The following is a 22,892-nucleotide window of genomic DNA, read 5'->3' as shown; positions in this document are numbered from 1 at the left end:
GTGAGCACTGAAATGCTTATTTTCCAAAATAATCTCAAAAAGCCACCGTTGCATTTTCGTGTAGACAACCAATATGTTACTTTGGGGAAACAATGATGTCATCGTCCTCCCTCTGTTGCTCCTGCATTTGCCGTCGCTGTCTTTGTCACCTCCCTCTTTTTGTGTTTGTTTGTTTGGTCTTTTCTCCTGATAATAACTTATATTTACTCAGTTCATTCTGGCTCTTTCTGTGATTGTATGCAGTGGAATGTATACCTTTTGGAATCAAGCTTTATTTAAAAAATAAAAAGTTGTTCGGGGGGGTTGTGTGTGTGTGGATGAAGACATTTCTTGGAAAACTGCTTTTAAAAATGACAAAGAAAAATAGGTGTTTTAAAAAGTAAAGTTTTGTTTCCGTGCGGATAAGGTCTTGAATAGAGACGGAGTAATTAATATTTGCGATGTTATCCAGGATTGTAATTGGTGGCTGATATTCAGTGGGAAGCAGTTCAAGGCAGACTCTTGTGAGATTAGTGGTGAGGCTCTAAACTGCTGTGAAGTAAGCATCGGTGTGTGCCTGTGTGAGTGTTTCTAACAGGGATACACCCATGCGGAATAGTAATTGGTTTTGTTGCACTGCTGTAGTCAGATGAAACGACTCGCTGTGGCAATACAGTCCCCACCAAAGGTGTCGGAACAGTGAGGCCAGTGCCATTATATTAGCTGTACACTGATCATGTTTGGTACTGAAAGACCATAAGAGATCAGCCTTTCAGCTTCTATTTCCAGGTATTTACACCAAGATATGTTCAACAACTTGGAAAATTTTCTCTTTCTTTTTCCTATTTCTGCTTCTGTATTATATAATTATATAAAATGCAATCACTGCATCAAGCCTCTGACCCACTGATGTCACCAAACTTTTTGCATTCTTCTGTCAGCTGGTATAACACATGCTCAAGAGGGTTGAAGTCTGGAAATGGACTTTGGATCATTGTCTTGCTCTATGATGAAGGATCTCAACACAACATTTTGGTTGAACCTCTTTAAATTGGAAGCCAAAAATGTTTCTGTAACATTCCGAGTTACATCATCAGTGAAGATCAATGAGCCCATTCCAGAAAAAGCGCAAACCATGACACACAGAAGAGCTTCTATGTTCATCATGATCATGAGCAGATCCTTTCTTTTTTACCACACTTTCCATCAGTTTAGTGACGCTTAATCTAATCGGTCCATTAAACTATGTCCCAAAACTTTTGAGCCTCTTTGGCAAATTCCAATTTTGCTAATAAGCCGTTTGCATGTTCTTGTGTAGCCTCTGCACTCATGTTCTTGGTGTGCATTGTGTTACCTTCACTCTGACCCCCTGAAGGTTATTGGTGATGTCACTGACAGTAGTTTTCAGGTTTTTTTTTGTTTTTTTTTCATCAACTGCTGATGTTTTTCCTCGGTCTACTGCTTTGATGCCTGTTTGCTGTTCCACATAGTTGCAGTGGCTGTGGTCAATGTTTGTGCAATGGCTCTGATTGATTTCCCATCATATCACAGCGTCAACAAAAAATGTTGTCTGCACAGGCAGAACCCAAAGCTGAAAGTGAGAGTGGATATTTACTGCTATTTTTTTTTTTAGTGTTTGATTAATCAATTTATTTGGACACACCTGGGCAACAACAACACCAGTTGTTTAACACGTGTTGGTAAAAGCTCAAATACTGATCTCTTTTGTCTTTCATCTCTTGATGTCACAGCAAAAACAAGTACATTTGGAGGGGACTGCATGTTCTCAGTGTTACAGAATGCCTTTTTATGAGCAATTTAATGTTTGCATTGGGGAAATAACAAACAATCTGGGAGTGTTTTGGACTGAGTTTTGTTTTCACTGTGAAAAGTTTGAGCAATCACAGTTGGGTGATAAACTACATGAAAGCGTTGGACTCTTAACATCATGCAGAATCACATCCAGGCGGAGCGTTGCTCCACACAACTTGTAATGTCATTTTTGAAAAAGCCTTCGTCAGCAGTTTCACAGCAATCAAACATATTTAATTGGCACCTTTTTTTTTTGCAAATACCAACATTTCATCATGGGAACAGGCCAATCATTAACCTTGAACTGATAACCGGTCTCACCCCTAGTGTGCACCGTTTCAGGGAAAACAAAGTATATACTGAATGTTTTCATTCATATGCGTTTCTGTGTTTTTTATTGTATGTGCATGTATGTAAGATTAAGATTTACAGCAAAACACTTCCATTTTGGATGATAATAAGGGGGAAAAATCAAAATCAAAGTGGACAGAATGGTAAACAGTGTTTTGATCAGCTGCCTTTCACATAGTGCTCTTCTGTGAACACTGATGTCCATGCAGTGTGAGCCGTCTGTTTCCAGAGAGCACAGCAGGGTCATGTCCTCGTAGCGCTTCAGTTGTTGTCTACATTCAAGCCCACTCAAAGACACAAACACCAAATAGTTCAAATTCGCCTTCTTATTGCTGTAATTCAACCAAAGATTAATTCCCAGCTGTCGGTGTAAATGAGTCTTGGCGTAAATCATTCATACATCCATCCATCTGTTTTAACAGCAGGTTACAGGAACAGTTTGTTCGTCTGTCAAGTGTCGACTCGTTTCCTCTCTGTTCTGCAATTCGTAAGGGGAGAACAGCATCGTCGCTTGAAGTCAGATAATTGTCATTAATTAGTTGCTCAAGTCTGGCTCCCACTGAGAGAAGATTGTTATTCATCCTGTCATACAGATCTGAGAGAGGAGAGATCAACAGCTCCTTTGGCCCGAGTTTCATTCTTTCGTGCATTTCCACTTCTTGTACCCCTAATCCCTGGTAGGTATTTAGGTCCAAGCTGAGGATGGGTCACTGTGGGAAAATTGCCAAGATGCTACTTGATTTTAATTTGAACACAGTACACATTAACTGCCCTTGAAAGAGCTGCTCTATACTCTAGAGCTGATGTGGGTCATAATCCACTCTTGTATGCACCTGCTTCCCAGGAAGGCTGTTGTCATTTTAAGTTCATAGCCACCAGAAACACTTCTTGCGGAGTTTCTTGACACGGGCCTTGGTGCCAGTGCGGCTGGAAGGAGCTTGCATGGGCTTGGTCAGAGCTGTTGCAGGCACATCATACTCCCCCTCCAGGGCCTCCATAATGACCTGGAGTCGTCCCTCCTGCTGTCGGAAATCATGTTCCACACTGGAGAGGAAAGTGTCAGAGAGAGCAGTTGATAAGGAGGTGGTGTCAAATGAAAATGTGACTTTACAACGTTATCAGACGTGACTGAGGGGGCGTTTGTGCGTGTACACAGAAAAGTCACGGGGCGACACGGGATCTCAACACTGCCGAGAGTTGCTGCAGAAGTCAATGAACTCGTTTGACAGTGGTTTGAATGTCACAGGCGTTTGTGTACATTTAAAAGGCCTTACTTCGCCCCCCCACACCCCTGTTAGTGTTCATCTGTGCTTCATGCATCAGAAGATCACAGGTTGGCGGGGTGTGAATGGAAAAAAGGGAGCAGAGAAGGAGAAGAGCATTTGCAAAATGGAGGTGTTAAAATGGGGAGCAAGGGAGGAACATTTTTGTGCTCCTCTGATGTGTTCAAAGCAGACCCTCTTGGCTTTCTTTTTCTATGCTCTTCTCAACCCCCTTCTCTCTCTTGTGCTCTCTTCACACCATCTTTTTGAAGTGTCCACTGCTGCAGGTCAAAGTGTAGTAGAGCTTCTCTCTGCTTTCGGTGTGTGTGTGTGTGTGTGTTTCATTTTCAATTGGATTATAGGAGTGGAGCTGCAAAGGGCCCTGCTTCTAGAGTTAATTAACCACATGTTGAGGCAACTCCAGTTACTCCTATCCTTGTGTATGCCAAAACACACACACACACACACACACACACACGTGTTCTCCCCTGGCGCCCACATGTGCATCCTCTACAGCATGCCCAAGGCTGAGTGAGGGATGAAGGCAATGCACAGGGGCTGATGGAAGGAGAACAGGGAGGAAAAAATGAAAGAGAGGCCACTGGAGACTTGGTGAGAGCAGATAAATGTCTGCACCCTGAGTAAAGAGGGATGAAGGGAATGAGTGGATAAAAGTGGTAAAAATCACCCTTTAGTAAATTTAAATTGTCTTGTTCTTGAATGATGGCTCGTCTTTTGCATACGTCTCCAGCAGTGCACTTCCTCCCCCTCTTACAACCTCTCTATAGCTCTCTCTGTCAATATTGTTCGTATTGTTCATGGGATTATGCCAAAGTGGAAAAATCTGCTGCCCTCAATTCATTCAGCAAGCTGTCGTCTGCAAGCTGCAACTAACGATTATCTTTCAAAAAATGTTGATCGGTGTTCGTCAAACCTGCAAATTATGACGTTCTCAAATGTCTGTTTTTGTCCAAAAACCGAAATGATTGACTTTTAATGATTTCTTTGTTATCCAGAGCAAAGACATGAAGAAAATCTTCACATCTAAGAAGCTTAAACAATCGGAAATCTTGTTTTAATCAGGATTAAATCGGATTAATTAATACGGATTCATTCAGTAATCGGTTAATAATCGATTAATCGCTTCAGCTCTACTCTGTACACATGTGTGCATGACTCTGTGGTCCTGTAGCTCCTGTAATTATGAGACAGTAGCTCAGTGGTAGAGCGAGTCGTCTTTCAACTCAAGGGTTGTGGGTTTGATTCCCTGCTCGGCTTAGGTAAGAATATGTGTAGACAGAACATGTCACATTATATAGATATACTGTGTATGGATCTGTTCTTTTAGCTGTCATGGCAGAAAACCAGAGTGGCTGTCAAGTACCTCTCCCCTCTGTCTCTCATCACACAAATTAATTAGTGCTGACAATGGCATAACATCCTCAGACAGCCAGCTTTTTTCAAAGTAACACAAACCCTTAGGAGGGATGTGTGAGTCCCAGATGTCATTCATCCTCTGCTTGTGGCTTTCTTTCCTTATCTCCAGCCGTCTTTATCCTGAATCCTCCCTGGGGCTTTGATAAGGCGGTTACTGTCCAATCAAACAAACGACGCTCGTGTACTCCTGGCTTTTTGTGTTTTCACAATGGGCTGCTGAACACGTGCATTTGTGAAAATACAACATGAACCGACTGAGAAGAAATAGAAACATAATGAGGAAGTCGATTGCATGCATCTGTCCACAAATTGTGCAATATAATTATGCCTTTTCTGTGTGTGTGTGTGTGTACATTGGCTTATGCATGGGCAATGCATGTCGTTATCTAATCAACACGGGTATCCATATTGGTGGGCTTAATCACAGTGTGTGAATGCATAATTATGTGTGTGTGTGTGTGTTTGTGTGCAAGAAAAACAAAGTGGAAGTGCAGCACAAAAGGAAAATCTCAATCTGCAAAGAGAGGGGAAGGGGATTTAATGAAGTGTGTAAATCTCTTGAGATTAGGGAAGCCTCTGATCCTAGAAAAAGGGCTAATAAAAGAAATAAAAATGGTGCCTTTATTACTCACTGATTGCTGATCCATAGATCTGTTTTGTGATCCGTAGATTTCAAACCCCGTCAATGTATTCTAGTTAAGGTTAACACATTTAAATCATTGCTCTGATTTCTCCTATAGCTACTGCAGCCATTATGCCCTTTTCTGTATAGTGTGTGTCAACAAATTTATTCTTCCTCGTCTTTATTTTTGCGCACAGTTCTGTGCATGTGACTGTGCATTAAAAACGTGTGTTTATCTTATATTATACAGTACATACTGTATATTTACAGGTGTATGAGTATGGCACCAAGTGGCAGTCCTCTCCCTTTGGTGTTCATTAACTTTCTTGGCTAAGGATCCTGTTGTGGTAATTAAGCTCAGGGGAAAGAATTATATAAAAAAAAGGGGAATGTCAGAGTTTGGTGCAAAGTATTAGAAAAGTATCACAGTAGCTATGAGGTAACACAACAGAGGGGTAGAAAGTAAACATACAGGAAGGATGCAGATGTGGGGCTGCTGGGAGGCGAGGGCCTCTTGAGAGTTCAAGAGAGTTGGAATAAAGGGTCTGGAAAATGTGTCTTTATCCCTCATGGTATACAAGGGAAATTTGTATGATTGTAAACAAGCGGCGTACACTTCCAACACTTTGGTGTTATTCTTGCATAGAAAGTTGCGAACCAAAAGGAATTTTTGATGCCAGAGTTTTCTAGTTAGTTTTTTCTGTCTCGTGTGTTTGTGTGAGAGAGAGAGAGGGAGAAGTGGTGGAGGTTCAGTGATTATAATCTGTGGGTCAGTTTGATAGTGCTGCTGGGCATGCGTGGTATGAAAAGATGGAATGGTTTGCTCAATGAAAAGTTGAGAATGACGGGGGAAGTGTCAGGCGAGCATAGAATTGCAGTGTGTTCTATGAGATCGTACAGTTTTCAACTATATGTTTATTTCGGTCATGACATTTAGATCACTCATCGCCCTGCAGTGTAGTTCACACAATACACATAACCCAAAGTGTTCAGATCACAACACGAGAGACAAATGTACCAAGAGTAAAGACCCAATTCATTTGCATGTTTGCACACAACACAATTGAACGTGTAAATAATGTTAGAAGTTATAAGAGTTGGAGAAAAGCGAAGAGAGACGGCACGATATCAGAAAATCTGAGTGCATAAAAATACCACAAAAAAGAGATTATATGAATTACTGATTAATCTCTGGATAAACAACAGAAAATCTGCAGTTTTTAAAGCTACTAGACCTTTTCCAGGAAAAGGTGCAGGTCTACTTGTTATTCTGCTCTGGGCGAGAACGTGTTGTCATTTGCATTTGCATGGTTATGTAATGCAGTAAGCTCATTATCTTGATCAGGTTACCTGTAAATGATGCAGGCTGTCCTTTGGCAGGTTGAGCAGTTGTTTATGTCCTGACCCGTTCTGTATGAGCTGCGACTGTGAAGACAACACATGGTGAAACACTACAACAGCAACAGGCTTCAATATTACACAGCAACGTCATGAGGGGACTTTGTCACTCGCGACAGATTGCACATTTGTTGGACTGGAAATAATCTCGCCATCAACCGCCACAGTTATTGTAGCTCTCTCCGTCCACACACACATTCAGAACTGTGACGTGTGTGTGTGTGTGTGTATTCAAAGCTTGTCAAAGGGCAGAGAGAGAGAGGCTCTGATCAGAGCATGTGGCGTACCTGAAAAGGAGGGAGTTGAGTTATCCCAGTGGGTGAAAACCTGCCTGTTTGGTATGCAGGCAGGTGAAAACTGCTGCTAACCGTTGTGTGCGCAGTGACTTTCTACATGGGTCTGGTTCGGTAAAACACCACATTCAGGCACACTTTGTGGATACAAAGGGTTCAGTAAAAGTCATTTCGAGTTGGGTAAATAGTTCTACTTGTGGATTTAAGTAGACTCTCATCAAGCATAGGCGTTCAGACCTGGAGGAGCAGAATTGTTAAAATTATAATAAAAATTGATATTTAGAACATCTGAAAAGCTCACGACTTTCCATGCAATTTCATTTTAACAATTTGTTGCCAAGGTTGTTGTTGTTGTTATTTTTGACTGCCCCTCTTCCGTGCTGTGAAGACAAGAGAGCGTCTGATTCATTGTGATAAGTAGGCATTTAATGACATCAAGATAGACTCTGTGTCTGGCATCACATTGTCTCCCCTGCCAGTCTTTACCCGTGATGGCAACGGCAAGAGACGAGAACTCTGTGCTTCAGGAGGAAAGAAACCGACGAGCCGAGCACAAAAATCCTTTCTGTTCAGCCGACACTTTTATCACAGCGGAACACTTAAGAGTACTTCTATTCACAGCATCAGATACATGCAGCCCCTCTTAGTTCTCTCTTACTCCTCGCTCACTTTTTGTCTTTTTTGTTCTTGCTTTCAGTTACTCTCTCTCTCAGCCTCCCCCTTTTTCTCCATCCTGCGCCTTTATCCCTTTGCCATTGTTTGTTCACTAAGCACGACACACACATACATGCAGGATATAGGCACATAATCTTATATGTTCACACAGACGGGCCCTTATGTCAATCTTAAATATTAAATGCGTCCCTCTTGGGTAATGGGACAGAGATTATCTCGGAGGAGGAGACAGCGTTTAACTCTGAATAGGAAGAATGGGGAGGAGAGGGAGTAAAAAAAAACATGTAGAAGGAGCTAAACATTGTTTTGGAAGAAACGAGATAAAGGGATGACATTTAGTTTATAGAGAAGAGCAAAGGAGGTGACTAAAATATGTGAATGCAGGGGCGTAATGGCGGGAGAAAGACATAGGGAATACTGTAGGAGAGACATTGTGAAGAGTGGGCTGGGAGAGGAGGAAATTGAATGGTGAAAGTCAACACTTAACACCAGTGAACAGGCTGGACAAGGCAGTGATGGAAAAGGGAATATCAATAAGTGGTGATTGGGCAGAAATGTCATTAGAGGGGGCGAGTCACAGTGTATACAAGGAGGTGAAAGATAAGCAGAGTAGAATGGGGGGAGTATTAATTATGAATGAAGGAAAGACAGGCGAGAGGGTGGAGGAGTATTAAAGGATGGATGTAGCTTGGAGCCAGTTTCACAGCCTTGGCGATAGTGGACTGTATGTGCTGTATAGCAGAGACAAACAAAAGGATGGTGTCAATGAGGTTAAAATAATTAAGAAGTAAGAAGTTGCAATTTAGCTTTGGCGAGCAGAAAGATGCATCTTAGTAACACTGGTTACCTTTGGGACTTTATATCCTATAGGTGTATAGATATATATATATATATATATATATATATATATGGTAAAATAACAAAAGAAGATATTGAGACTTGCTGATATGGATTACAGAGGAGCATGTACCACACATCTCTACAGAAATGGATCACACGCACACACACACACACACACACACACACACACACACACACACCACACACACACCCCATTCCATTCTGGCCGTAAACAGATCACTGAGGACAGATGTCGGCATCGGGGTCTGAATGAGGTCTTAATTGGTTGAGTTTCAGTCAATTCTTTATACTGTTGGAAGCAGAAGCACAACAATAATTGAGAAGAGCTTATTGGGCAAGTTGCCTGCAGTCAAACACTGTAAATGTAAGAAGGAAAAATAGATAGGAGAGAAGCACACAAGATAGAGAGGTGAAAGCATGTGAAAGTAGGCTGAATGCTTCATAAAAAACACTGGAGTATTACAACCTCCAGCAACTTTTAGTGACTTTTTTTTACCTACTTTCTCTTTTTCACTACAGTCCAGCCATACTGTATACTACATTTTGACCTAGTCTCTATACTTTTTTATGTCCCTTATCTTAATCTTTTTCTTTTTATACATCCCGTCCCCCACGTCCCACTTTTTATCCGCTCCCTATCTCCCTTCACTCACCCTTCGCTGAGGGCCTTGCTCTTTTCCAGGTCTTGAATGACGTTGAGAAGCACTTTGATCTTCTCCTGATTGGACAGTAGGTTCTCCTCAACGCTCTGCAGCTGCCCCTCCAGCGCACGTGGCTTTTTCCCTGCAGGTCCAGTCCGCAGTCCTCCTGGAGCCCCGTTACATTGTGCTGTCATATGAGTCTTACAAGGCAGTGTGCGGTCTTCGGGCGATTTGCTCCTCTGTTCCGTGTTGTCCTTGAGTTTGATCCGCGCTGACGAGGTTCGCTGGGGGGTGTTCGTCGTGTCCTGGCTGTTTTTGGTTTGTGCTACAGGTGTGGCTGGTTTAGAAGGAGTGGTTTTAGGAGAGTTTTTTGGTGGAAGAGACGGGATGTTGGTACGGGGAGGAGCTGCAGGTTTGGATGTGACGTGGACTATTTTTTTACAGTGTGTTTGTTCGTCAGCGTGCTGGATTTTGGCCGTGTTATGCTTGCGTTTGTCAGTTGAATGTGGTTCGGTCGCGTCTACAGGTGGTGTGTGTTCTTGTGTTGTAGGTGTGGTATCTGTGTTGTTTTGTGTTTCTGTCGTTTGCGTGGCGGAGTCCTTGTAGTAAGTAAAGTCGGCAGAATGTGGCCTTGTCTGCTGCTTTGGATCTTTAGTTTTGTCTTGACTGTGTGCTGTGTGGTTGGAATGTGAGCTGCGTGTTTTTGGCATAGTGTGCGACAGCCGGGGGATCTGTGATGTTTTGACTGGTGTGTGTGTGGAGGTGCTTGCCGTTTCTGTCTTTTTGTTGCAAGCCTGCGAGTTCACAACAGCGGAGTCTTTTTTTGACTGGTCTGGCGCCACGGACGGTTTCCGTGGAGGATTAGGTAAAGTCTGGCTGGTTGTTATTTGATTGACAGCCCTGCGACGGCATGCACCTGTACACGGTGCAATTTGTGATCGTCTCCTCCCACAAGTCCCACAGAGACGCGCCGGGGAATTCGTCATCACCCGACAGGGCCGAGGTGGCGTGGCGTGTACGGCCGCACAAACACTTGCAGTTTTTACGACCGAGCGATGGCTCTCGCCGCGTAGCGACTGCACCCTCCTCCGCTCACAGGTCGTCTCAACGTCTGTGGCCTCAGTGCAAACCCCTCCCACCACATCAGATGCTACCACACTTCCGTTTGTATACCGAGCTGTCTTTTTCCCCCTTGTGTCCTTGGGGTTTGTCCGAATACTTTTGATCTGGCAGTAAACTCCGCTGCCTGACCCTTGTGACCCCATGTCGTCCAGCGTGAGGCTGTTGATCTCGTTCTGAGATGTCTCCTTGGACACAGGCAGACTGTGGCTGTCACTTCTGATAACTTCCTCCGTCTCTGCTGTCGTCGCTTTGTCTGTTGCCATGGTGAGTGGGTGATGTGTGTTGGTTGGCTGGCTGCTCTGTTGTTTGATGGAGGGGAAAATCCGCAGTCCTGGAGATGTCTGCACCCCAACACTGCATAGTGGGCCCCATTGCCCCCCTGCCAGAGGAACCCCTAGTGCAGGCACTGGATTGGTTGGGTCAGCCACCCTCCTGCCCATACTCCTCTGCAGTTTTAGCTCAGCCCCCAGAGGAGCTAAATGGGATTGAGGCAATCGGTGACATCAGACAATGTCGGCAGGATTATATCCAATATAAAGCAGCAATGACTCCAGCTCGTCTCACAGCCTGCGTGGCAGTGTGAGGAAGTTTGTATGTGGATGTGGAGGCAGAAATTCAATATCCAATAAGGCTGTGGACTTAAAGTGGTCTCCCATTGATGATCCCCTTGTTGGTTTGGGTTTCTGATTTGGAAATCAGTCTCACACCAGTTGCTTGTAGAGGATGAGTTGAATGCATTCTCTGGGAATTGCTGGTTTACCTCTGGGAGAGAGAGAGAGAAATAAGACAGGCAATGAATGAGGTGAATGACAGAGGGAAAAGAGGGAGAGAACATAAATACTGGCAAGAAGATATAGACATTAGGCAGGTAAAGCACCACATAAAGGTTGAGCAACCTCAAGTGAATATACACACTGACCAGATCGATAGAACTCTTTCAGCCTCTTATTAGACCAGAAGGTAGGTGGGAGTTAAAGAGGCAAAATTAAATCTCAAGTTCTTCCTCTGGAATAATATAGACGACTACAGGTATCTGAAATCCCAACGTTATACGAATGTGTATACAAATGCAAGTCACACACACTCACCAGAGCTCTGTGCAATAAATCTTAGAAAAATAGAACATCACGTTATTGCAGTCTGGCATTATGTGGTGATGACACAACGTGAAACACTTTAAGGGGCATTGTGTTTGCCTTTCAAAGCAATATGTAAAGCAAGGATGCCTCACGGCCTGCAGTTTAGATTTCTGTTTAAATACGTCCCACGTACTGCAAAGCATTTGCACATTTATGCTGAACGTTTCACGTGTAGGATTTAGTGGCATCTTGCTGTGAAGTTGAATATTGCAACCAATTTACTACCCTCACAACCCGTTAATCCCTGTGAACACGTAAGTAAGGAGTAAAGAGTAAGCAACCTACCACAACGTCACCCGTTTGTTTGTCAGTCAGACATTTAGAAAGAGCAGTTTATCCACTGCACATGTCCATGCTTTATCATTTAATTCTAAGACTCTAAGAGAACCAACCACTACCACAACTACTTACGTTTTTTTGCAAAAAAGTACATACAAAGTTCTTTGTGTCATGTGAATCCTGGCTGTTTAAGAGAATATACGTTTCAGGCACATAAAATAGACGTAAAACAAATATGAAATCCTGCACACGTTATGATCCTCAGCTCACATCACTGAGATTTGACTTTACTGTTGCACTTTGAAACTGCGATTGGCTTTAAAACTGAGGCGAGATCATATAATCAAATTTCTCCTGTGAGGAAATCAGGTGATTGCAGCAGCACATTATTGGCAAGAGATAAAGCTCCTATAAGAGTAAAGGGAGGTTAACTGTCGGGTATAAAGTTGAGCTCACATTTTAGTGAATGATTTTATCTCACGCACACTTGGAGGGCAATTAACTGTGTTGCGTGTGCTCAGAATACAAGCTTTCCGTACAGGTTGGAAATGTTTTTATTATGCTCTCTTAATTTCTATCCACCGATGTTTAAAACAGACCACTGTCTACCTGTCTTTGCTGCTGTTGATTCCTTTCTATATCGACTAGATGTCTGTTTAGATAGATGACGGTCTCATCAATAATTATGATGATGAAATGCCTTTGTTTTCAGTTCGTCTCCCTTCTGCATACAGTGCTGTCTTTTCATTGCAATCATTGTGTGACAGCCAATGACGTGGCATACACACACACACACACACACACACACACACACAATTCACGCACGGAAAGAAAGAAAAGGAGCTTTTCAAGCCAGCTGGTGCAACATCACAGCACAGATGCTTGCTGTGCAGTGTCAAGGCGAGAACAATGCACTATTTTGAAAAATAAACGAGTTACAGGCTTGTTCACATATTTGTTTTAGATGCTTTGAGATCAGTAACGGGACGTTTTTTTTGTGAGGAAGCTTTCTTTTTTCTTTTTTTACTGAAAGTTTCCTTTTCGAAAAACAAAGTTTTTGAAATGTTCTTGTCATTCTCTCTGTAGTTTGAGACGTGTTTCCACTGGACAGATGCAAGCACAACCTGACTGCTGCACTGCAGCTGCAATAGTTCATAAATATTCAGGATGGACTCACGTTAATGCTCTGTGAGACTTATATTAACTGGTTGTTTTGACGCTATGAGCTAAATTAAAATGGACAGTTTAGTCCTGCGATCGTTTTTCCCTCCGTAATTTATAATATCAGAAGTTCACTTTTCATTTCAAATAATAAAATATCAAACTGAAGGATTTCGCCATGTAACTGTGTTAATCGTCGAGGCCTTGCCCTTGAGCAACAGCATCAAATTGGAACAGTTTAAATATCAGTTGTTATTAGTCAGCATCCCTCTGTAATGAAACTTTGGACATGTAATTTAACCAGAACCAGACCCAGGATGGGCGGCCATCTGCCTCGACCAGTTGGGTTGAATGCAGAGAAATAATTTGAGAGGGAAGAGAAGAAGAGACGAGTGAGGGAGACGACGGGAACATCTGTGTAACTTTATGTATTTATGTAACACTGCAGGCTGGTTGGCATAATGACAATATTGAGAGTGATGCGAATGTGATGTAATACCCTAGAATAACAGCGTCAGTAGTGAAAGTATCAATTATTATAGGTATTATTGTTATAATGATAAAAATACCTCTCTATAATACATATTTCTTTATCGAAATCAGATTGAGGGGCAGCTCCAGCAGGTGGATGAGACATTAATGTAGATGTGTTGTTTGCAAGAGGAAATTGCAGGTGATGATGTTTTTCCTGAGATAGGTAGACAGATACAGAACAGGGACAGGGAGAAGAGGCGAGAATGCGTGTGCAGAGATGCCTACTGTATCAATGAGTGTGTGTTTGCCTGTGTATGCGTGCCATCGAGTACTTTGCCTTGGGATTCAGATTAAGTCCGTTGAAGATAATTTCACCGCAGCTCATCTCCAAGCCTTTTTTCTTCGCGGCGGCAGCACCTGCTGCTACAAACTTCCTCTCTCCTGGCTGTCACCTCCTATTTATACTTTTGTGTGGATGTATGTGTGGGTGTTGCGGGTGGGTGGGAAGGTGCCAACCATTTCAAGTCTCAGTCTTCACCCCTGACCTGCAGGCTGTCAGGCAGAAAGTGACACCATGTTCTCTGAAGTCAGTTTCTGTGATTCACATGGCTGCCTGTCTCTCTCCTCCTTCCCCTCTTTTGCTCGGTCTCTAAATCGTATTGAATACCACTCCCCTCCTGTCACTCTTGTCTTTCATCATTACCAGTGCTTGTTGTCGCACTCTTCCTCTCACCACCTGCATTTCCGTCTGTCACGTTGTCTTTGAGTTGCTGTTTATTTCTCTCTTCTCTTCCTCTGCCTCTATATTTAATCTTAGCCTCTCACCTATATCACACCCCCAGCTGTGCCAAAATGAACAGGGAGGAGAAGGGGAGGTATTGCTGTTGGTTTGGTGATGAAGGGGAGGCGACCAAAAAGGGAGAACCGGAGGGAGGAGGAGAAAGGTGGTGGGAAGGATAGAAGGGAAATAACAGATGAAGGAGAAGGTTCACAGACGAGATAAAAGCAATATGTGAGTGTGTGTGTGTGTACTGTATATCTCAGAAGAAGAGATGTAAAGGCCCATTTTCCTCAGATGGAATCTCTGATGGTGTCAGAGTACAAAAATAAAAGTGTGAAAGGACAAAAAAATAAAAATTTGCAAACTGCTCGCCTGTAATCAATATGCACTGCAAATGTGATTGAGCATCTGTCACCAAATACACAGGCTGCAAACTCGACATGGAGTGTCTTGACAGGGTGCAGCATTTTATGGAAACTGTTTATAAAGCCAATGAGTTTAATTTACCAGTTAATGGGTCTGGGCCGTTCAGTAATTGTCTACATGCAGACAAATGCAGTCTGCTCGCCCTTGAGTGTGTGTGTGTGTGTGTATACACATAGTTTTGAATGAGAGTGCACCCATGCCTTTGCAGTGGTAACGCAGCACCGGATGCTACAGCTAATTGAGTCCCTTGTCGTTTCAAGGTGAGCCTCATTTTTCAACCAGCGATTGATGGGTCCTATGTGTGTTTTTGTGTGTGTGTGTGTGTTTTAGGGAGACCAAGGCTCACTTTACTGCTCTGTAATCACAATGCTTCTCTCACTCACTTTCTCTCGCCCCCTCACCCCACAACAGAACGGATGCAGCACTTTATTTGCCTTTTGAGACGAGGCACATGCACGGAATTGTGCAAAGAGAAGACAATATTTCCTTTTCTCTTTTTTTCACTCTGTTGTCTTTGCTCAGAGCAACTTGAGAAATCAAATTCTTCAACACAAGACAATTTACTTCAGTGACTGTACTCAGAAGGAAAAGGCTCTGCTCTTGAGGGTCCTACCAAAACAAATCAATCTAAATAAGCCTGCACATGTTTTTGTAAGGTTGCAACTCACAGTAATCCTAAGCAAATGGAGAGACTAAATTATTAATTGCTCCTCTTTTAATTGATGTAAAGAATTAATACAAGCTGTTACATTGGTCTGTCAGGTGAGAGACTTAATGTGCCAATGTGATAAGCATTTCAAGAATACTAAAAGCCTAAAGATATACCAGAGGAGCAAGAGTGGAAAAGGAGGAAAACAAGTGCAATGTTGAGTGGAGACACTTTGTGACCCCATTCAGGAAGCTGCCACAGCACTGGAGACCTCTCTGCACCTGTTGGTGTACTTCAGAAGCACAGGACGCCCCTGTTACTACCCTGTTCAACCAACCTGCGAGAGAAAGGGTAATATAGAGCCAACTAGACTAAGACCTGGCCCGAGAACTGGAAACCGTGCTAGCAGGAACAGCAGAGAGGGAGATCGAGAGCTTAACAGCAATGGTTTTCAATATGGCACAGAGCAGAGAAGAGGCACCAGAGAACCACCAGTCAAGCAGCTTAACAGGAGGGAAAGAGAGATCATTTTTCTGCAGGATGAGGTTAAGAGCCTGACCAAGAAGTTTCAAAGAGTGAGGATGACAACAAGAAGTGACCAGCAAACTTTAGGGACAACTGTGCCAGTTGAGGGGGGCAGAAAGGACTCAGAGACTGAGGAAACAGAGGGAGAAAAGGAGAACTCAGTTCATCAAGCACTCATAAACAGTACATTTACCAGAACTGTGCTTTGTGAAGCAAGATATGGGAGTCTGACTTGCCCTAAGGATGTTGTAGAGGAGTTCTTTCAAGAGAGCCACTGCAAAGAGAGACCAAGCCATGACTGGGCACCCAAAGTTTGGCAGTGTCAAGAAGCCCAAAAAAGCGCTAGACGCCTGAGGACCATGATGGAGAGAGGAGGTCAGAGACATCATACAGAAGGCTTGCATCATCAGCTCCATGACCAAATGGTATACCGCACAAATTATATAAATTAGACCATGGAAGCTTCTGCGCAGGATTTGGTTTAAGGGCACCATTTCCTCCATCTTCCTGGAAAACAGTAGAAGGCTGCTTTGTACCAAAGGAAGCAAACTCTTCAGATATCATCCACTTCTGAATGATCTTCTTCTGAGTCCTAGCTAGATGATTGATACACTACATGCTGAACAACAGTTACTTTGACATTTCAGTCCAAAAGGGTGGCGTCCCAGGCTTCTCTGGATGCTGGAACACACTGTTGTCCTTAGCCAACTGATGCAGGAGGCCAAGAAGGTCAAAGGCAACCGAGCAGTTACCTGGTTGGATTTGACAAATGCATACGCATCAATCCCCCCATAGTCTCATTAACGTTGCCCTGGAACACTACCACATCCCTCACCACATCAGGGGAAAGAGTTACTTTGGATGATTAAAATTACTGTTCACAGCTACCCACTTTACAAATCAGTGGCGGGTCCTTGAAAAGAGAATTCAAAACAGGCTGCACCATCTCCCCCATCTTACTCGTCATGGGGATGAACCTGCTTTTAACAGCAGCAGGGAAAGCTTCCAGGTGGCCATGGCAACCTGGGCCAGAATGCCATTTCTGACTTCCATGGGTTCAATTTCAAAGTAACTGGGAAAACCTTCCATAAGTTTTTAGCATGAGTGTGGTTATCTAAAATGCTTAATTATAAATAACTAACACTTATTCAATACTTCCATGAACAGTTGAAAGTTATCTCTCCATTAACTGACACTAAAAGTAGCTTTAGGTTTTAGGAAACCTTGATTAATGTATGAAGTAATAATACCTTAAGTAACCTTCATATTAAATGACTAAATGCTACTTTAAACATTAATTAACTGTCAGAAAATGCTTATTACAGCATATACTAACGTTAATTAATGCATTCTTAATGTAAAGTGTTACCCATTCATGTCGACCCATTTTTGCACAGTACTGTACGTGTGTATACACGTCTGATATTTGCATCCATTGCAGGTATACTCTATCATCCACTTTTTTTTCTTTTGTTTCCATTAATTGGTCAGTGGTTCCATTTCTTCCTTTGTCTTGGTGAAACATTTATCCCTGCACCTCAGACAGAAGGAAGAATCCAGTAATGAACATCAGAACAGCCAGGAAACCATAGCTCAGCTTGTTCTGCGGCTTGTTGTGCTGTGCAATTTAATTGGGTCCAACTGCATTTCCAGGGACAGAGTGCCTTCATCAGCATTTCAACTTAACAGCCAGGAGACATGGGGGTAATGTTCATATCAGAAAAGCCAAGTATCTAATCTAACCTGGCATCATTCAAGTTTGATTATCATTGTCTGTGGCAGATTGAGTTGCTCTGCTACACTGAAATCTGAGGCGTCTTTTCATGTCAACTGGAACAGTGGAAATAAAAATGATATATGAGAACTCGGCTTTCCCATCCCACACTCAAATGTTTTGAGTGAGTAATGGAACAATTATAAATGCACTGGAAATAGCTGGCAAAAGGTTACCAATCAAGTCTTTTTAAATTGTTAGTAATTACTATAAAGTTGCAGTATTTCGCTGTATACACGTAGCAGTTTTTTTTGTTTCAGAATTACAGCAAATGAAAAAAACATCTAGCTGTAACTTAATGTATGAAGTAATGCCGTAGTCTATTCAGATTACAGAATTTACCTGGCAAACAATTAGCTGTTATTTATCCAAAATTCAATACATTCTGGTAAATTGCTAATTGCTTCTAATAACCATGTATTTAATAAACAAAAGTATTGTGCATTCATGTGTGTGTCATACAAAAGGAGAGTAAGAGTTGTGGGAAAACACTTTTATTGAATTTAATAAGTTCAGGACCTCAGTTTTTTTTTACAGTACAACACTATTATATATATATATATAATTTTCTTAGCATTTTTAAACAACAGCATACAAACATGTTAGATGTAAAACCTTTTTCCATTGACGTGAATGTACAGTGTCCATTTGCTTGGGGAGTCTTTTACATACGACTCATGCTTGGCTCCAGTCAAAGTCCATTAAACATTTGAGAAGAGACGCACGATGCAGTTGTTCCTCTTCTCCTTGACATTCTCACTTCCGCGATTCATCAGCTTAGTGGATCTGGAGCCGTGAGTTGGACTGATAACAGCAAAGCATCTGAAAACACCAAATCACAAGAAACTTCATGGGGGAATTAACACTGCTTAATAGAAGTCATTCTCTTTCAGAAGGAAATGGGTGAAAACTTCCCTTGTTTGAGTCAATTGATTAATTTAACATAAATCAGCTACCTGTATACATATATATGGCCTTACTGCAGAACAGCCTTTAAGTTTAAGTAGATGTTTATGTACAACTTCACTCATAACGGCAAGTTAAGTCACATGACTATTGTTTTTGACCAACTTACGTGTTGCAGAAGAGTGAGTATGTGGCGCCGCTCCTCTCCTCTGTGCGTCCAAGCCACCAGGTCTTCTAACGTAGCGTCATTTAATGGTAAAACACCTCATCTACAGCCAGAACTTGTCAGGTACATTACTGTGACAAATACTGCCAATTACTGTGATGGTGTTGTATACTCATGATGCATTGCAAATTACAGAAAACCTTGTGTGTTGTAGTGAAAAGTACAGCGTGTTAACGACCATTTTAGAGACTCACAATCTCTGTTCTGCAGACCTTTGGAAATGGCATGCTGTTTTCGCACAGGGACACAGATTTGTTTACATAGTCAACTTACAGACACGACAGTCTCTCTAATGCTCGAGTTGAAAACGCGTTGAGGTGATAACTGATCAGCATAGACATCCTCTAGATTATGTCACGTACTTGCCAGCATCCAGACTCTGGATGCATTTGTGTGTGTGTGGGCACTCGGAGCTCTACGACACAAGTTGCACTTTATCTTTTGTGGAAACGTCTGCAGGGATGTTGATCCACCGTTCTCTTGGGGAGCTCCGTACACACGGCAGCGGTTTCTTCTCTGCCGACGTTTCCACAAGAGATGGAGTGAGACAGTGTGTCTGATATTATCCATGGTTCTGTGTTCTCTCACGGCCAAAATACGCCGACTTCTGGGAAGTGATCCCACTGCACGAAAAATTGCAGGAAAGTTTGGTGTGAACGTAGCATTGTGGTAGGAAAAAGCACAGGTCGTAAATCACAACAACAGCCAGTACATTACTAATTTAGCAATAGCAGAATGGAATCCGGCCATCCTTCATTTTATTATATGTGTGCTTTTCCTATAGTGACGTGTTGTAGCTCACTGTTGGCAGTGTAAAAGATCCATGACTACCAGAATCAAAGTGTACTCCAAACACAAAGATTAATTTGTAAATCTCTTGGAGCTGACACTAATGTTCCTTTAAGCTATGACCTCAAAGCTACAGTGTGTGAGCTAACATCGTCGGTCCTTGCCCCTGGACAGACCAAATGGACTGTGGTGTGTGTGTGTGTTTTCCTATTTATTATCTCTTTAGGAATCCTTCTGGCATGAACGCTAACCTTGACAGCACCAGTAGTCCTCATGGAGACCAGAACCTGGTCCTAATGAGGCAGAACCTCTTTTCTGATTATTAAGTTTAGGGCTAATATTTGAATTGTGGTGAGGCTGTGGTTAAGGTTCGGGATAACACTTTGTTTAGGCTAAATAAATGGATAAAGTCAAGGCAGTCTCCTAAGAATAGCTGTGTACAACTTTGTGTGTGTGTGTGTTTAGAATCAGTGATGCATACACTGGACCAAAACAGAAAATGAATTAAACCTGGGATTACTTTTCTTCATTAGACCTGTGAGGTATTGGCACGCCTGGACTTGTCAGCCTTAATAACATACTAAGCTTTAATGTTTCTAATTCTATAATAGTAAAGTCAATTTAAAGGGATTCTTTCTTTTTAATAGGACTATAGGTTAACAGTTTTAATATTGTTTCAAGCAATAACATGATTTATAGACTTCTATGTTCACACATTAATCAAATCACATATGTGCAAACCTACATATTATTAAAAAAAAATAAAGAGTAATCCCCCATCCTTGTTATGGCAATTTGAAGGAGATTGATTGGGGTGTGATTAGGGCAAAGTCATTTCCTATTGCATTTAGTCGGCCCTCTGTCCCCCTTTTTGGTTTTATTGTAAAAATGTATTTATAGCCAGGTAGTTATAACAAGGGAAGCGGTGAAATATAGACATAATAGTGCATTACCATTCTAATCTTCCATTTTTATTGTTTACTGTGGAGACGTGTGCTCCAGAGCAGAGAAGTTAAACTGGTTAAAACTGAAAATGCATGAGCTATTTGTCACCAGATATTTGAGATAAACATGGCGAAGTGAAAACTGGAGCTTGTAATCAACAGAGGAAGAATTTATGTTAAAATGTGCTGCAAATACACAACTACACACCTCAGTGTGGCCTAGAGTGTCACATTCTTGTTTAAACTGCGTGCTCTCCTCCCCTGACTCCTTTTCTTCCTTTTTTTTTTTGCTTTTTCCTCCTGACACAGAATCTCTGTATTCCATTTTTTTTTCCACCTGTCCTTCTCTCCTGTGATTACTCCCTCATCTCTCTTTCCTCTTCGATCATCTCCTCTTTGTTTTTGCTGCTGTATCGCTCGTCCTGTCCACACGTCGCGGCAAATCTCTCCATCATTAACCCACGAGCCATCGCCCCTCCCCTTATCTCTCCATCACACATCCATCACACACACACATGAATGCCTTTGCGGTGTCGTTCCGCTCTGCCCCTGTCCTCCTGCCATTCTCTGTTAACACGTATTTCCATTTCTGTCCGTCACTGGTCACTCTCTTTAGAAATGGCATATAAAGAATCTCAATGCAGTATAATGCCATAAGCTATTGATTGTGTTTCCCTCTGCTTTAATTTGCCTTTTAAATAGTTGTTGTTTTCTTGCTGCAGTTGTTGTGTTGCTGTGTTGAAATAGAAATCTCTCCTGCATATTTGAGCAAAACATGACAATGATACAAAGAAAAATTAAAAGCACATTTATGAAAAACAAAATTAATTAGTTTAGGCAAGAACGCTGGCTGTACATCATTCCTCCATAGAGAACATGCTTGATACGTCACTAACAACCTCATAGTCACATGAAACAAGTTTTTACATGGAAATAAGACCATTTAACCATAAATTCAAAAAATAAAATGTTAAAACACTTCTAAGCAGGTGTATCTTCATCATTTCTACTTATATTCTTAATACATATGATGAAAAAGCAGTGATAACGCTCGAGAAACACAACTAGACATTACAATGTGTGCAAACATGCACAAACACTCATTTTAAATGATGCACTTAAGTGACTGAAATGCTCAGGTCGTATAAATTCACATGACCTTGTATACACACACACACAGGTTTGTGCAGCTATTCTAATGAGGACCCTGCATTGATGTCAGTTCATTCAGGCACCCCTAAACACATCGTCATCCCTAACCTTAACTATAACCAGAAAAATCCTAATCCGACCCTTAATTTAACCACAATCCACATCTTAGTGCTGAACTTAACCGGCTCCTCAGACTGAGACACTCTCAAAAACCCACACACACCCACACACACACACACACACACACACACACACCCACACACACACACACACACACACACTAGTGGCAGCGTTAGTGTATAAAAGAAGGGTCATTGCAATATAATCCCATATTAAAGCTACGGTAGCTGTTCTGATGTTTGCTTCAGATGCTTTTGATAGAGCAGCAAAGTCACACAAAAACATCCACACACACACACACAGAGAAATGTAAGCATTTGTAATCATTCTCAAAAGTCAATTATAGTGAGAATGTGACATGATGAAACACAACACACACATATATAATGCACAGTGTGCAGATGCATCATTGACAGAATTACTCACTCATCACACACACACACACACACAGTGAAAAACAATGCACACTGTTTAATACACAACACGGATGTACACGCCTGTCAAAGTGCGTGGAGAACAAGATGTTCACATTTGTTTGTTGTTCTTGTTTTGGGGCCAGAGGTTTTTAAGACTATAGGTTTTCTCCTTTCTTGCTCTTGGCTGCTCAGCTGCTGCTTCCATTCCACTATTACCTCCATGAACGATCCGGAGCGCCGTCTTAAATCTTGAATGAACAGGTTGTGCACTCTTAGAAACATTCCTCAGAGGGTCATTACAGAGCGTCTTTGCCAGGAAGAAAACATGACTCACACACACACACACACAGACTTTGGATTTTAATCAACTGTCTTTCATTGCTGTTTCAATCACTTACCTTTCATAACCTCCTCTTTGGTCCGTATTCTTCTCCTGTTCTCTCTCTCTTCTCTATAGTCCACCAGTCCTCAGTAGTGCTCTCCTCTGACTCCTTACTGCTCGCTCTCTATCTCTCTCTGTCTCATTCTGTTGCTGCCGATCCTCACATGTTCACAGAGCCCAGTGATCCTCCCTCCTCTCTCTCTCTCTCTCTCTCTCTCTCCCTCTGCCTCTCTCTCTCCTCTATCTCCTCTATCTCTTTCTTTTCTTCTCTTCTCAATGCAATATACATCTATATT

The 22,892-nt window shown here is 42.1% G+C and overlaps 2 protein-coding genes across 2 annotated transcripts in view; one reads left to right on the top strand and one right to left on the bottom strand.

Annotated features, from left to right (window-relative positions):
* Positions 1-22,892, top strand: part of LOC122778137 (dedicator of cytokinesis protein 2-like) — an 85,139-nt gene that overhangs the window by 39,827 nt on the left and 22,420 nt on the right. The window lies entirely within an intron of this gene.
* On the bottom strand, positions 1,600-22,829 carry LOC122778138 (protein INSYN2B). The gene is made up of 4 exons (XM_044039733.1): positions 22,613-22,829; positions 9,344-11,215; positions 6,814-6,888; positions 1,600-3,186 (listed from the first exon to the last, which is right to left on the bottom strand). Exons 2-4 carry the CDS (start codon positions 10,891-10,893, stop codon positions 3,009-3,011), a joined length of 1,803 nt encoding a protein of 600 aa, XP_043895668.1. The 5' UTR covers positions 10,894-11,215; positions 22,613-22,829; the 3' UTR covers positions 1,600-3,008.

This window comes from Solea senegalensis, linkage group LG12 (genome assembly GCF_019176455.1).
Source record: "Solea senegalensis isolate Sse05_10M linkage group LG12, IFAPA_SoseM_1, whole genome shotgun sequence".
NCBI lineage: Eukaryota > Metazoa > Chordata > Actinopteri > Pleuronectiformes > Soleidae > Solea > Solea senegalensis.
The sequence above is the reverse complement of the archived record's forward strand: the minus strand, read 5'-3'. Positions and strand labels throughout refer to the sequence as shown.

What these genes read in the sequence shown, in the direction of transcription:
- LOC122778138 (XM_044039733.1), bottom strand. Translation starts at nt 10,893, where the DNA reads ATGGGCAGGAGGGTGGCTGACCCAACCAATCCAGTGCCTGCACTAGGG. An exon ending in AGCAAGGCCCTCAGCGAAGG is followed by an intron (nt 6,889 to 9,343) that starts GTGAGTGAAGGG and finishes TTGTCTTCACAG; the next exon opens with TCGCAGCTCATACAGAACGG. An exon ending in ACAGCCTGCATCATTTACAG is followed by an intron (nt 3,187 to 6,813) that starts GTAACCTGATCA and finishes TTTCCTCTCCAG; the next exon opens with TGTGGAACATGATTTCCGAC.